Source organism: Lissotriton vulgaris, chromosome 2_2, assembly GCF_964263255.1.
Source record: "Lissotriton vulgaris chromosome 2_2, aLisVul1.2, whole genome shotgun sequence".
NCBI classification, from domain to species: Eukaryota; Metazoa; Chordata; class Amphibia; order Caudata; family Salamandridae; genus Lissotriton; species Lissotriton vulgaris.
The window spans coordinates 331,567,147-331,583,916 of NC_141688.1; the positions used below are offsets into that span (position 1 = coordinate 331,567,147).

At 48.1% G+C, this 16,770-nt stretch overlaps 1 protein-coding gene across 1 annotated transcript in view; it reads left to right on the forward strand.

Annotated features, from left to right (window-relative positions):
- Positions 1-16,770, forward strand: part of NUP160 (nucleoporin 160) — a 498,934-nt gene that overhangs the window by 290,865 nt on the left and 191,299 nt on the right. The window contains exon 23 of the mRNA XM_086959753.1: positions 10,973-11,092. Within this exon, the coding sequence (XP_086815879.1) occupies positions 10,973-11,092 (120 nt within the window). The remainder of the gene's footprint in view (positions 1-10,972; positions 11,093-16,770) is intronic.

Below are 16,770 nucleotides of genomic sequence, written 5' to 3' on the forward strand. Positions count from 1 at the left end.
AGGGGCTAGGAAAACAGGTGGCAGAAGGAATGCAATGTAACAGGTGCCATCCCAATCCAGAGGTAAGCGTATATATGCGGTATGACCACAAATGAAGTAGGAATGACGTGAAGCTTTAAATGTAGACTTGCCCTTATCACTGAATTCGATCACAGTACTACATTTACTATGACCCAGGTGTACTGAACCATTCTTTCTGACACATAATTCACCTTTGACTGGTAGTACGGACATAGCAGGCAAGACTGGTTCGGTTTCGGATTCAACATTCAGAATCATGAGGTTAAGTGTAAAGTTACCTAATCCATATACTTCATTTTCTAGATCAGTCCCTGTCCTATTTGGAAGACCCTCCTTGTCAGGGAAACATACTCTATGCAAAACGGTGTTCAGATTTCCCCATACCCAGTTGCCCTGGTAAACTACGGAATCAGAATCTAGGGAATTAATCAAACTAAACCATGCACCACAGGAACCATTGTGTGTGAACGGGTACGGAAAGAGGGGCAGAACTCCCTTGTATTTCTGATAGGGAGGGAGTCGGCCACATATCCAACAATTTGTAGCATTGCTGGTCTGATGGGAATGATGTAACATACTAATGAATGTGTTGTTGCGCAGCGCAAGTCGGTAAGATAACTCATGCGGGGGCAGTTCACTGAAAGAGTGCTCGGCAGTGATATTGAAGGAAGAATGTGCACGCTTGAAAATAGGGTAATATATATGTAACAGTGTACTTGCAGCAATAATCAAAAGACTCAGAAAAAACATAATCAATAGTGTCACAATACAGTGGCTGCGAAGTGATTTACAATATTCACGTTTCTTGAGCTGTTTCTGTCTATCTCTCTCTCTCTGTTGGGGTCTAGGGGATACATGTCAGAAACTCATCTAACCGATTCACCTAGGGGAGGACTTAAACAATTAAACTGTCTGACTTGCTAGACCTCAATTTTAATTTATATTCTTGAGAAGAAGTTTTCTCGACCAGGGGGAGTTTTGAGTCAGTCTGTGGAGGAGGGCCGGGCTGGGAGGCTAGATCTGGCGGTAGTCCATGGTATTTTTTGATATGACTCGAGTGAAGCCAGCCCTTGCGGCCCTCCACTTTTATCGCGGTCCTTGTGGTCAAAAGTACTAGCTTCGGCGCTTGCCAACGGGGCTCCAGCAGACTTCTCCTGTCGAAGTTCCTTATGAAGACGAGGTCCCCCGGAACTACCTCATGTGGCTTCACCTCGGTGTTGTCGGGAAAGGCTGCAGCAACCTGTGAACGACATGATTGTAGTGCAGACATCAAAGAAGCAAGGTAATCTGTCAGCATGTTACAGTCAACATCAGTGATTTTGCGAGGCAGAGGCGTCCCCCACATATTCGGTGGCCTACCAAAGACCACCTCGTACGGGGATAGCCCTGTTCTGGAGTGTGCGACCATTCTCATGTAAAAGAGTGCGACTGGCAAAGCTACTATCCAATCGATACCTTTCTCTCTACAGATCTTGGCAAGACGAATTTTCAGAGTCTGATTATGACGTTCCACGAGGCCTGCTGCCTCGGGATGTCGGACACAGTGGAATTTCCATTGGTAGCCGAGCAGGAGAGATACCTGCTTCATAAGCTCGGACGAGAATGGTTGACCGTTATCTGAGTATACGATGCGGGGCAAACCATATCTGGGGAAGAATTCACGAACGAGCTGCTTGGCAGTGGTCGGAGCAGTATAATCTGGGACTGGATATGCTTCTGTCCAACGGGAGAGTGCACATACAACTACGAGGACATATTTGAATCCTCGACAACGTTCCATCTGGATATAATCCATCTGGAGGACTTCAAAAGGGTGATCGGGAGGATGAAATCCACCTTGCTCTACGGGAATGCTTTTACCTGGGTTGAACTGACAACAAATCATGCAAGTACGCACTTTCTGTTTGGCTGCTGCTCGTAAATGTTTATTGAACCAGAGGTTTTGAATACTGTCTAACATGGCTTTTTCTCCTAAATGTGCAGGACTGTGTACTGTGTTAATGATTACTTGGACCATAGAGTCAGGGAGAAACCATGTAGATTTTCCCTTCGTCATCCATCCCGGTTCTGTCTGGACCCCTCCTAGTTCAATCCATTTCTTGATTTCGTCTGGTGTAGCATGTGTCTGTATGTCAATTACATCTAGGGCGGGATCCTTAACTGTCATACAATGTGTCGGTGTCTGGACTATTGTCTTTGTCAGATCAGTTGCGTGAGTCTGAGTTTGAGCTGTATGCTTGGCTGTTCGGTCTGCCAGGTCGTTACCCTGGGAAATTATATCTGTGACTTTCGTATGTGCCTTGCACTTCATGATGGATATCGCTGTAGGCAGATGTATTGCATCTAACAGAGCTCGAATGAGAGGACCGTGTTGAATTTTGGCTCCGTGAGAGGTCAAGAAACCTCTCTCTCGCCACAGTACACCGAAGTCGTGTACGACTCCGAATGCATAACGTGAATCTGTGTATATATTAACTCTCTTGTTCTTTGCTTGAATACAGGCTTGAGTCAGAGCGATGAGCTCTGCTGCTTGAGCTGACAGGGTGTCAATACAATTTGTTTCTATGACTTCAGTCTCTGTCGTGACTGCGTAGGCGGCCACTAATTCTCCTGTACTTGTTCTCATGCATGAACCATCCACATAAAGTGTCAGGTCTGGATCTGGTAATGCGGTGTCTGTTAAGTTTTGTCTGGGTTTCGTCGTTATGGTAATGACTTCAATACAATCATGTGCCAATGGATCTGTCTCACTTAATGGCAAAAGTGTAGCAGGGTTCAATGTGTTGCAACGTCTGATTTCTATGTGTGGCTGAAACAATGTCAATTCATAACCTGTCAGTCGTGCTATCGTCAAGTGCTGGGTCTGTGTTCGGTTTAAAAGAACTTCCACGGAGTGTGGAACTTGTACTGTCAATTGGTGTCCTAACACTATGGAATCACTTTGTCTGATTGCTAGAGCTGTTGCTGCTACTGATTTCAAGCACGCAGGCAGAGCATGGGCTACTGGATCCAATGTACTAGAAAAATAAGCACACGGTTTGTGTGAACCTGCTTGATCCTGAGTGAGTACTGACAATGCAGTACCTTCACGTTCTGTGACGAAAAGTTTAAAAGGCTTGCTGTAACATGGTGTCGCTAAAACTGGTGCTTGACATAAGGCTTTCTTTAAGTCGTCAAAAGCTTGTGTATGTTCCTGAGTCCAAGGGAGGGCAGTCGATGTCGCTGCCTCCTGGGTTGTCAACTGTATGAGTGGTTTCGCTAGAAATGCATACTGAGGGATCCATTGTCTACAGTAAGAAGTAAGGCCTATAAAGGCTCGTACCTCCTTTTGTGTCTTGGGCTGTGACATGTTTACAATTAACTGAATGCGGTCAGGGGTTAGCTGTCTCCCCCCTTTGGACAGCAAGTGCCCAAGGTAAACCACTTGCTGAACACAGAATTGCAGCTTCGAAGGGGACACCTTGTGTCCCTTGTCAGCCAGGAAATGCAAAACCGTCAGTGACGCTTGCTCACATTCAGGTTCGCTGCGGGCGGTGATCAGTAGATCATCGACATACTGAAGTAGGGCAGTGTTATCAGGCATGTGTATACTGTCTAGTTGTCTTTTCAGTGCTTGGCTATAGATGCTGGGGATTTCTGTGAATCCTTGAGGTGCGCGTGCAAATTTGAAGCTTCGACCATTTAAACAGAATCCGAATAGGTATTGGCTTTCTGGATCAATTGGGACACTAAAGAAGGCGTTCTTCAGATCAATTACAGTAAAGAACGTTGCTTCGGAATCAATGGCAGTCAATAGAGACGAGATATCTGGGACCACGGGATACTGTGGTACGATGCATTTATTCAATTCGCGCAAATCGATAACTAATCGATAAACTGGGGGTGCATTTGGATCAGTACGTTTAAGAATTGGAATGATGGGGGAGTTACATAGATTCGAGTCGGTTTCTACAACCACTCCTTGTGCAATGAGCTCGTCAATGATTTTCAGTAAAGCCGCTACAGCATCTGGAGGTAACTTGTATTGTCGGATTCGTGGTAAGACTACTCCTGGCCTGAGTGTGACTCGATATGGTGTAATGTGCATACAACCTACATCAGTGGGGCCTTGTGCCCATAAATGTGCAGGAACATTCTGTAATCTGGGATCAATATCTCTCAACACATAGTGACCCTTAAAGTCACGTAAGAACAATCTTACTCCTTCCGGAGAACAGCAAATAACAGCTCCTAGAGCTTTCAGTGTCTTGATACCTAACAAGTTTTCTGGACATGATTTCGTTAATAACAAATCTGTAGTGCGAGACAACAGACCAACTAAAAGAGGTACTGGTTTCGATACTTCATTAACAATAGGCTTTCCTGAAAATCCAAGGGAAACATTCTGGGAGCCTGAGAGGGGTGCCCCTGGAACCTCGTCATGACTTATCGTTGTTCTGCTTGCCCCTGTATCAATCAAAAACTTTCTATCTTTTCCTAATACTTGGCTATGTACATAAGGACCCTCTTGATCTACAGGAACCTCAATAAGAGGCAAGCCAACTTCCCTCTCTAGGCTGTTTCATGTGTATCGCTGATAATCGGGATAATCTGTTTGTGCATACTGGTACATCTGTTGCGTGGCATGTTGTGTTGCGGCAATGGGCTGTGGCTGTGGTACTGCTACGGTCTGTACAGTCTGTTGCGAAGCTTGCATAGGCTGGATATTCTGTGATACTTGTTGTTGGACCTGGTCCTGTCTAGGAGGACGCGTCTTTCTTTAGTTTTACCCGTAGCTATATTATGTTTCAATACTGCACAATCGTTTATATAGTGACCTGGCTGTTTACAATAGTTGCATATCCCTTTAACAGGAGCTGCTGAATTGTTGGACTGTGTCATACCCTTTTTCTGACCGTCAGCTGGGACTGACTGAGCAACTAACATTTTCATTTTCGTGTCTTTCATACGTCTTTGTTCGTGATCATGTTCTTCTCTAATTCTATTCTGGTGGTACTGTAACATTTGTAACATTTGGGAAGGTGTATTAGCTTGCCATGTGCTCTCGACTTTCAGTACACGATTCTTGACTTGGGGCAGAGAATTCTCGACCAATTTGGATACAAAAAGATGTGGATATGACTCGCTACTTGCTTTCAGGCCACTATTAATAATAAAACATTTCTCAAATCGGGAATAAAAATCACTAGTGTCTTCATCGGGTTTCTGTTTGCAGGCTGAGATTGCATCCCAGTCCTCCTTTTTCGTTGCTAACAAACGTGGCAATACTTGTACTAACAATCCTGGTAATGCTTTAGTTTTGTCCCCAAGCCCTAGGCCTGGGGTTCGAGTATTTTCTTCGTTCTCTAATGCAGCCCAATCAATCTTTTGCTCTCCCACCTCCCATTCTTTTTCTTTCAGTTTCTCGTAAATACCGGCAGGCAGTAATACTTTTAATATTTTCATGATGTCGGGATAGGTATAATCACCCATGAGTAACATGTCTTTTATTTCACGGTGAAAGCCTGCTGGGTCTTTGTCATGGCTAGGCACTAGTTTCTTCATTTCTAACAGTTCCATTTTTGTTATGGGCGTGTACACAAACACACGTCTAAAAGTATTATCATCATTCCTAACTGGATGTACTTCTCGCAAGGGATTCTGTCTGTCTATGTAATACATTTTTCTTTCTACGGGTGGAGCTGGGACAAACTGTGTATTCAGAAAAACACTATACCTGTGTCGATGTTCTAGAATTACTTTAATTAAGTCGGTACCTAGACCTCTCCATCTATTCGAGAGTAGCTCTATTAAAATATCAGGTAGGGGACCTGGATCAGAATGTTGGCCTTTGAACAACGTAATGAGATGCTGAATCATGTATATTCCAGCTAATTTCTGTTCATCAGGGGAAAGGTTCAAAAAGGTCTGTGCTAATGCGTCATCACTATATTTATCAGAATTGTCAGCCCATTGTACGGCTGACCTGGCCAATTCTTGTTCATCCATGGAATCGAGTACATGGTACTCCATTCGTTCTTGAAGTATTTTATCGGTAGCCTGAAACATATGTTCAGGAGTTTTCGGATTTGACATAGCAGTGGGAAAAAGTCTTTTGCTTTCTGGACGTATTCTTTTCTTAAGGTATTTTCCCTTACCTACATATGCTATTGTCCCTTTGTCTGACTGATGCGACGTTTCTGCTAGATCCTCTGTTTCCTCCTCCTCTTGCGAGGAAGTTGGATCGTCTAATTCAAGATCTTCGTCAGGTGCTCGTTGGGCATGTATATCTATTATTTCTTTACGGACTTTTCTAACCATATGATGTACTTGCTTTTCCTTATCATGTTTACCCTCCGACATATTCTGACTCCATCTAATCAGTCTATCCATCTCACTTTGCGGAAAACCTGCCTGATTGTGTTCTCTTATTAAGCAATTAACCAAAAATCGCATTAACAAACCTTTAGTCTCAACTTTCTGACGTGACATGGCTTCAGCAACAGACTCCGGCCCTTCTCCTGTTCTAATAAAATCGTACAATTTATCTAGATGTTCTGGCATTCCTGGTAGTAACATTAAATAGTCTGTAACGCGTCTCAAACGTAGGGACGCTAGTAACATGGGGCCTGACGTACCAGGCACTGGGTCATATCTGCAGTCCGTAAGCTCTCTTCTAAGTAGTTCGGCCGGAACGCCTTTCGGTGTCCGTGCCTTTGCTAAATCTCTCATCGTAATTCGGTGTATCTGTGGGGGTGTTTGATAACCTCCCGTAGCACCTCCTGAACCGGAGGCTTGAGCATAACCTGACTGTACTTGCTGTAGCTGGGTTGGGTCCTGGGCCACGCCAGTCCCAAAAGGATTTGATGGATGCAGTTGTTGAATACCGGGGGGAACAACGGGAGCAGGTGCGGGCAGCGGACCTGGGAGCTGATGCTGTAGGGGTAGGGAGATGTCAGCCGGAGCAGGTGGTACGGGTACATGAGCAGGTGCAGAAGTATATGAGGGAGCTACATCGTCTAAATAGGAAGAAAGGAAAATGTCTTTTGTGGCCTTGTGACGTACTTTACTCGGGAGCAATGGAGGGGGCAGATCCTTCGGTATTTCCGGAGTGGCCTTAGGTAAACCCTCGGCCAGAAGAGGATACATACCATTCATAAGAGTGTTTCGTTGTCGGTCTACTTGTTCTGCTTTAACTCGTATCCCCTCTTCAACTAATACGTTTTCTCGGGCTTTGTCTGAATCCTCTCTACTTTTCTCTGCTTTTCTGAGTGCTTTCTCTGTCCGTCTGTGTGATTCTTTACGCCATAATTAAATGGCATCTTTCTGTGACTGTCTGGCTTTCTTTTTCCATAATGCTTCTTCTACTCTCATGATGCACTCGGCATCCCATGTCCCAGTAGCGGGCCATCTCTGATTCTCTGCTAAATCTTTGGTGTAATCCACCCACAAGTCGAGATATAATACAGCATCTAGGCCGTGTTTGTGGTACATAAAATACCCTGGAGTGTCCCTGGGTGGAATGGGAACAGCTTCCTCTAGTATCCCTTTTCTAGTTCCTATCTGTCTTAGTTTGGAAAACAGCGGCATGTTTCAGCTTGATACTTACTTGGACTTGGACACAACTCATACAATAAACACGATAATGTAGATCGAACAATCACTCATACCACGACATTAAAACACATTTAAACATTTTGAAAACGAACAACAATAGCCAGAATAAAACTAGCTACCTGCATACTCGATATACTGCTAAACAGTACAGATACACCGCTAAACAGTGCAGACCGGGTCTGTGTACCCAAACCCGTCTTGACCGGGCACAAATTAATGCACCCGTCTAGATGCGTCCCCAGCAACGGTACTCACCGGGAAGCACGGAAACGGAAGGCCTCGGAAACTCGACACTGGACTGGACCGGACTGGACTCGACTCGACTCGTGACGTAGGCACTTCGGAACTTCGGAACTGGTGGGCCTCTGAATACCTCGGACTTTGCTCTCTCAGCTAGGCTCTGGTCGGGATCCTCCGCACTCCTCACCGCCTCGTCTGGGTGTCGATCGCAGCCTCAGTCACCTCCGTTGGCCTGAGGGAGATACAGGAAATCCTGCGGGTACGCGTAGTTGTCCGTCCGGCTGTGGCAGGGGACCGGGCCTGCAACGCACCGCCGGCGCGTAAGGTGGGGGAGGGGTCCCTATTCGGGCGCCAATTATGTGGTAAATTTAAATTACCTATACTTAATTTATGCGGTAAAGTTAAATAAGAATAACTCAGTCAAAAATAAGAGGCAGAAGCCCGTGGCATCTGGGTTTTATAAGGGTTTTATTCCTTAAAAAGGAATTGGTTCGAACCAGGTATCATGTTCTATCACCACAAGTGTTCAGGAAGGGAATGGACATGGACATGTACAATGCTTTATTAACAGAACATCATATATATAGTCAATGCATTACAGTAGTGATAGATGCAGAAGGCGTAACAGCTGAGAGAAACGAGATAAGAACACATGTACGTAACAGAAGGCGTGCATGAGGGCGTACACGGAGGTGTGTGCTAGACAACGTCACATGAAACCTATCACAGGTGGGTGGATCCATAGAAGAATCCTGCAGAGTCAGCAGAAATACATGGCAGAGATGCGCGCGCAGCAGCATGACGTGTGATTGACGTGGAACTGGAGGGTGAAGGGGACTTGACATTTAGCCCTACATGAGGAGACAGAAGTCTGGGGTGTCAGAACAACCTAATCCCAAATCATATCTAATATCTTGTGTTTGAGGAACTGTATTATCTAGAAGGAAAGGTCTCTCGGGCAGAGGCTATTCTATACTGACTGCTAGTGCGTGCATACGCGACTACGTGTCTACATGAGATGTGAGGGGCCATGGGCCTACCATGGTAACGGGAGCTATGAATTACTTGCATGGAGACAGTGAGGCCGGGCCCTTTGCTCTGCAGCTGGGAAGGATGTTTTCCTAAACTACTAGACAGGAATGTATTTTCGAGGAGCGGAGCAGATAACTTGAAGGCTGAATACAGTCTTGGCAGGCAAGCAGGCCGAGCCAGGCACCGCTCGCCGCGCAGGGAGTAAGTCAAGGGTCAGGAAGCAGCAGACTGTAGCTTTCAGAGACAGAAGGCAGAAAGGGCTTGATGGCAGGAATCAGGGCCTAACTCACCAGAGCTAGTGAAACATGAAAGTGCACCATGGAAAGACGTTGGCAAGGCACACTTAGGCACTGAACATCCGACCCATTCATGGTGGATCTGAAAGAGGACATGTTAACGTTGGACGCAAATGTATTTGCGTCTTCATAGCTGGAAGTGGAGGGAACATACATGTACTTGAAGCACGTACATGGAGCCGTTGGGGTCTACGATAGGGGACACAATTGACCATAAAAATTCATATTACCTCACCCCGGACCCATCCTCCCATGTTGGCAATCTGAACTGACCATTGTTGCTGCTCTGCAGTTTTCCCTGTTTTTTTATTTAAAATGTGGGTACAGAATGTGTTTGCTGTGTATTCCTTGTAAGGCACGCTAATACCTTACTTGGGTAGTAGCACCATTGAAAACAATGACCTAGATTCACATTTTCAGCCTCCTATGGCATTCACATAGATGAAGTCTATCTCTGAACTGTACATGTATACAGCCCCTCCCACACACACAGAACCCTGTACTTGTATTCAAACCTTCCCCACACACATGCACACGCATACACAGACTAAATCTCTGACCTGTACTGAACCCCCCCCCCCCCCCACATACACACAGAGGCTCCATCTCTGACCTGTACTGAAACCCCCACCTCCCCCCCACACACACACACTGAGGCTCCATCTCTGACCTGTACTGAAACCCCCACCTCCCCCCACACACACACACAGAGGCTCCATCTCAGACCTGTACTTGTATTCAAACCTTCCCCCTCTCCTTTCCCCCCCCCCACACACACAGAGGCTCCATCTCTGACCTGTACTTGTATTCAAACCTTCCCCCCCCCCCCACACACACAAACACACACACAGAGGCTCCATCTCTGACCTGTACTTGTATTCAAACCTTCCCCCATACATACATACAGTCCTATTTGTTGTAACATTGGAGCTGCCGGTGGTTGTGGGTGTAGGAGACATTGTGACCTTCACCTCCATGTCTTAGTGTAATTCTATAGCAGCCCTGCCTGAAATCTTTTTTTAATTTGATCTTTTGAGGGAAACGCCGAAGTCTGAAACACTTTACTGTGCCGAAGGATAATGCCGGTCCGCAGAACTGTTGTCAGAGAACTGATTTCATCCTAGTGTTTCTCTTCGTGTTAACACCATCCTGGTTCTCTTTAGATCCCTTGGTTGCTGTCTGGACTGTTGCTTCTTTAGATCCCTTGGTTGCTGGAGGGACGGTTCTACTTTAGATCCCTTGGTTGCTGGCGGGACGGTTGCCTCTTTAGATCCCTTGATTGCTGGCGGGACGGTTGCCTCTTTAGATCCCTTGGTTGCTGGCGGGACGGTCGTCTCTTTAGATCCCTTGGTTGCTGGAGGGACGGTTCTTCGTTAGATCCCTTGGTTGCTGGAGGGACGGTTCTTCCTTAGATCCCTTGGTTGCTGGAGGGACGGTTCTTCTTTAGATCCCTTGGTTGCTGGCGGGACGGTTGCCTCTTTAGATCCCTTGGTTGCTGGAGGGACGGTTGCTCTATGGGCTACTCCTTGAGCGGTCTTGATATTTGGTGGGGGAGGGCTTGAGGTCGGTAGGTTCTACTCTATCATCATTGGGTTTTGGACCGATTTGCCTGGACTGGTTGTTCCTGTAAATCTCCTCCACACTTTCCACCTGCTTAACCCTCTAGTGTTTCCTCTTCTCGCTCCCCAAGCCCTGCCCAAAAACCACAGACTGCTCAACTTTTTGGTGCTCTGTTAAGACTTTCGTTGCCTGAACAACATCATTGTATTCTCCCCTTCTGCTTCCAGGCACTAGACTGTTTCTGCGAGGCAGCTTCAGAAGTGACACGGGAAGATTTTCTACAGAGGCTGATCCGAGTAGATGACCATGAAGCCGAGGCAACACCGCAGCTTCAGTACTACCTTAAGGTACCGTGACGTTCACTGTAGCTAGATGAAGAGAGGTTTTGCTGCTGACTAAGCTGGGGATAAATGTTATGTTAAATCCACAAATATTACACTGTGCTTTTATCGTTTTTGTTTTTTTTTACAGCTTTTGATAGCGTGGACAGACCGACATTATGGAAAATGCTAGTGTTTAGGAATTCCCACTGATCTTCTTACAGTAATTATCTCCCTGCACACTGCAACATGGTGTAGAGTTCAAATGCGGGGACAAAAGGGCTTAACCAATCCAACCCCTACAATGAATGGCTTGAAACAAGGAAGCCTACTAGCACCCATATTATTTCCATTTACATAAGTTATCGACCCGGGCGCTTTTCCCAAATTAAGAACTTGCTTCGAAATTAGCACAGCACGATATCCATTGCTTCATGTGAGCCGATGATATTGTAATATATCCTACCTCAATTAGCGTGCAAAGAAATCTAAATGAACTAAACAAATATGCAAAAAAAAACTTCTTGGTCCCTAACGTATCTAAAACCAAAATCTTACCTTTTAGTGGAAGAAGGAAATCTTTACCTTTCACCTGGTTATTGGCAGGTAACCCAACGGAGACAGTGGAAGAATGTGTGTACTTGGGCCGTATCTTTTCGTATAACGTACAAGTCGCCCCCATCTCCAACAACTAGGGCGAAAGGCCGACTCCCATGTCGGGGCACTACAGAGATTTTATCGCTCAACAGGCAATAGACCTTTCAAATCCTTGCTGGAGGTTTAAAGCATGACAATCCCATCGATTCTATTGTACGCCATGGAACATACACAGATTAAAACATGGCAATCAATAAAAGTAAAGGAAGGGATCATCCTTCGAAATCTGTTAAAAGTATCCCAAACAGTCGCCGTACAAGCCTTATGCCTGGAGCTCTCTCGAACTAGCACATTTTCTCGAGTCCTCTCCAGTATTATTAGGTCGGCCTTTAATCTCCTTCATGCAGTTCCTGGCACATTAAGATATATTTTAAAATTGGATACTTTTAGAGATGAAGCAGCCCGGTACACCTTTAATAGGAACCTTATAAAAGCCCTTGAGGTGTCACGATGCACTGTCTCACTTCTGCAGGCCTGGTCTCCAGCGCATCTAAAGCTCTCTTAAAAACCTATAACGCCGAGAATAAGCTATGAAATGGACAAAGAATATTGTATCCAATTAAAGCATTATAAAACTCTTTCCGAAAACATGGTATATAAAACCCCCAAACACTATCCACAGTTCCAGTTAGAGCTCCGTGTGAGGCGCTGGATCCTCCTTCTGATATTGGGTACTCTCCCTTTAAAAACCTATTCCGCCAGATGGGACGCCCCAAATAATTCTCCAGGCAAATGGGACTTGTGCAACGGCGGATCACAAGATCTCTACCACCTATTACTAATTCTTCCTTATCCGATATTTGTAGAGGCTCGGCCGTTTAAGAGACAATGCTATTTCAGCTCAAGATCTAATCATAGTGTGGAACCCCCCCCCCCCCCCCCCCCCCCAATGAATTTGTTTGCTACAACTTGTTTAAAAAGTGCAGAAATCTAATTGTTTTAACCATTGTATGTTGTTTGTGCGGACCGCAACCTTTTGTAACCTGTTTTTTCTCATAAAGAGTTTTTTAAAATTGTTAAAATAAATATAATCTAACATCTTCTTTTTTATGTAATTGTATTTGTTGACCTCAGTTGAGGTCAGAATCAAATACAATTATTTGTTCTAAGCTGGGGACCAGAGTTCAAGTCCCAGCCTCAGCAGTGTGATTGTGAGAAAATATTAGTCTCTCTGTTCCTAAAAGTGTCAATCTATGCTATACATTTGCAATACATGTGTTGTAATTATGTAGGATGTCAACCCCTTCTGGATGTGCATGGTCTTTTTTCGTTTCCCAACATCCTCATAACGTACTCTGCTCCATTTCCTGATAATTGTGTTAATCTTTTATTAATAACACATATCAATCAATAAAACTTGTAAAGCGCACTACTTACCCGTGAGGGTCTCAAGGTGCTGAGATGGTGGGGGAGGGGGGGGGGGGAGATGACGCTGCTACTGCTCGAAGAGCCAGGTATTGAGGAGCCGTCTGCAGGTGAGCAGGTCCTGGGTCTGAGGTATGTGGGTCGGGAGGGTGTTGGAGGTCCTTTCGGTGAGGAAGGAGAAAGATCTGCTGCCGGAGGTTGTTCGTTGGATGCGCGGGACGGCGGCGAGGGCTAGGCTGGTGGAGCGGAGCGGAGCTGGCAGGCAGGGGTGTAGAAGTTGAGTCTGTTGTTCAGGTACGCTGGTCCGGTGTTGTGGAGTGCTTTGTGTGCGTGGGTGAGGAGTTTGAAAGTGATCCTCTTATTGACGGGGAGCCAGTGCAAGTCTCAGGTGGGAGGTGATGTGGCTGCGGCGGGGGACGTTGAGGATCAGTCGGGCGGAAGAGTTTTGGATGCGTTGTAGTCGTCGCAGGTGTTTGGCCGGGATTCCTGCGTAGAGTGCGTTGCTGTAGTCCTGCCTGCTGCTGACGAGTGATTTGATCACTGTTCTTCTGGTTTCGGTCGGGATCCACTTGTAGATCCTGCGGAGGGTGTTGTAGCAGGAGGAGATGGTGTTGACTTGCTTTGACATGGAGATGGAGGAGATGGGGATGAATCGTAGGTTGCGTGCGTGGTCCGTGGGTGTCGGAGCTGTTCCCAGTGAGGTTGGCCACCAGGAGTCGTCCCACGCAGACTGGGTGGAGCCGAGGATGACATGCAGGCATCACAGATGAGCGCATTGATAACACATACATACACACATCACAAAAGAGTGCATCGATAACATACATACACACATCACAAAAGAGTGCATTGATAAATATATGCATCACAATGAGTGCATTGATCTCGGCCAGTCTTGGGTTACAGTAGCTGACCTGAGCCAGCACACAGACTTACTCGGAGAGGTGGTGTGGACTGATGACTCTGATCTCGGTGGCACACAGGATGACCTTTAATAAATACAGAGATTATTTTTTTTAAGAATATCCAAATAAACACCAAGTACTGAGCAGAAAGAGGCCCTGATACTAATTGCTAAATTGGTATTCACAAGAGTCTGAATGTTAATGCTCAACTGAGGTATTCCAGGTTTCAGGGAGATGCCAGCTGCGTTGACTACGGTCTGTCTATGTACTTCCCAGCCAGCACAGACTGTCTAAGAAAAACAGGTTTCTAGTTTAAGCCAGCCAACTCGCGGGTAAGTTAAGCGACTCAGTTTGTGGTAGGGTTGCCGTAGGCGGTAACTCCTAACAGCTGTTCCCAAAGCTTTGAGAGACCATCACAGCTGCCTCTCAATCAATCAATTGGGGCTTTGTAGAGTGAACAACTCACCCGTGAGGGTCTCAAGGCGCCTCGTAGCTTGTCCAAAGCTCATGTACTCTCCGCTCATGGTGTGTGCTTCAGCCTATTCTCAGTGAAGCTGCGCTGGAGCCGAAGCACTCAGATACAGGATTTTCAACCTTTTTTGGACCCAGTCAACAAACTGAATTCTGCAAACGCAAGACAATACTGACGTATAGACTAAAGACCTTTTGGTCTCAAGAAGGTTTTTCTATCGATTCCGACAAGAGGGAATTAAAGACATCCGAACCCAATGGCGGAAAAAAACAATCTGAGGATGGAGTCGATGCCCATGCGCACTGTAGTCCAGGGGAGGAGCCACCTATCTCGTGATACTTCGAAGACTCTTCCAGGACAACAATGTGCAATCATCCGGACCCGACACTAGGCGGCGATCTATGCACAGATATGAATGTCAGCAGCTCTACATGCCAAGAACAGATGCATACTGGTAAGTAGCATATTCGTTTTTGGACCCAGTCAACAAACTGAATTCTGCATCCAGCCGGTGCCAGCATTTGACACTTTGTATTGGATTAGCAGACTGTCACCTCAGAAGAGTGGGAGTGCAGATCGTTCAGTGGGGCTACCCACTTCATTCCTGGAAACCCTCGCCACCCATGCCACAGTCCGTCTGTCCACCCATGCCACAGTCCGTCTGTCCACCCATGCCACAGTCCGTCTGTCCACCCATGCCACAGACCGTCTGTCCACCCATGCCACAGTCCGTCTGTCCACCCATGCCACAGTCCGTCTGTCCACCCATGCCACAGTCCGTCTGTCCACCCATGCCACAGCCCGTCTGTCCACCCATGCCACAGCCCGTCTGTCCACCCATGCCACAGCCCGTCTGTCCACCCATGCCACAGCCCGTCTGTCCACCCATGCCACAGCCCGTCTGTCCACCCATGCCACAGTCCGTCTGTCCACCCATGCCACAGTCAGTCTGTCCACCCATGCCACAGTCCGTCTGTCCACCCATGCCACAGCCCGTCGGTCCACCCATGCCACAGCCCGTCGGTCTACCCATGCCACAGCCCGTCGGTCTACCCATGCCACAGCCCGTCGGTCCACCCATGCCACAGCCCGTCGGTCCACCCATGCCACAGCCCGTCGGTCCAACCATGCCACAGCCCGTCGGTCCACCCATGCCACAGCCCGTCGGTCCACCCATGCCACAGCCCGTCGGTCCACCCATGCCACAGCCCGTCGGTCCACCCATGCCACAGCCCGTCTGTCCACCCATGCCACAGCCCGTCTGTCCACCCATGCCACAGCCCGTCTGTCCACCCATGCCACAGCCCGTCTGTCCACCCATGCCACAGCCCGTCTGTCCACCCATGCCACAGCCCGTCTGTCCACCCATGCCACAGCCCGTCTGTCCACCCATGCCACAGCCCGTCTGTCCACCCATGCCACAGCCCGTCTGTCCACCCATGCCACAGCCCGTCTGTCCACCCATGCCACAGCCCGTCTGTCCACCCATGCCACAGCCCGTCTGTCCACCCATGCCACAGCCCGTCTGTCCACCCATGCCACAGCCCGTCTGTCCACCCATGCCACAGCCCGTCTGTCCACCCATGCCACAGCCCGTCTGTCCACCCATGCCACAGTCCGGCTGTCCACCCATGCCACAGTCCGGCTGTCCACCCATGCCACAGTCCGGCTGTCCGCCCATGCCACAGTCCGGCTGTCCGCCCATGCCACAGCACGTCTGTCCGCCCATGCCACAGCACGTCTGTCCACCCATGCCACAGTCCGGCTGTCCACCCATGCCACAGTCCGGCTGTCCACCCATGCCACAGTCCGGCTGTCCACCCATGCCACAGTCCGGCTGTCCGCCCATGCCACAGTCTGTCCGTCCGCCCATGCCACAGCACGTCTGTCCACCCATGCCACAGCACGTCTGTCCACCCATGCCACAGCCCGTCTGTCCACCCATGCCACAGCCCGTCTGTCCACCCATGCCACAGCCCGGCTGTCCACCCATGCCACAGCCCGGCTGTCCACCCATGCCACAGCCCGGCTGTCCACCCATGCCACAGCCCGGCTGTCCACCCATGCCACAGCCCGGCTGTCCGCCCATGCCACAGCCCGGCTGTCCGCCCATGCCACAGCACGTCTGTCCGCCCATGCCACAGCACGTCTGTCCGCCCATGCCACAGCACGTCTGTCCGCCCATGCCACAGCACGTCTGTCCGCCCATGCCACAGCACGTCTGTCCGCCCATGCCACAGCACGTCTGTCCGCCCATGCCACAGTCCGTCTGTCCACCCATGCCACAGCCCGTCTGTCCACCCATG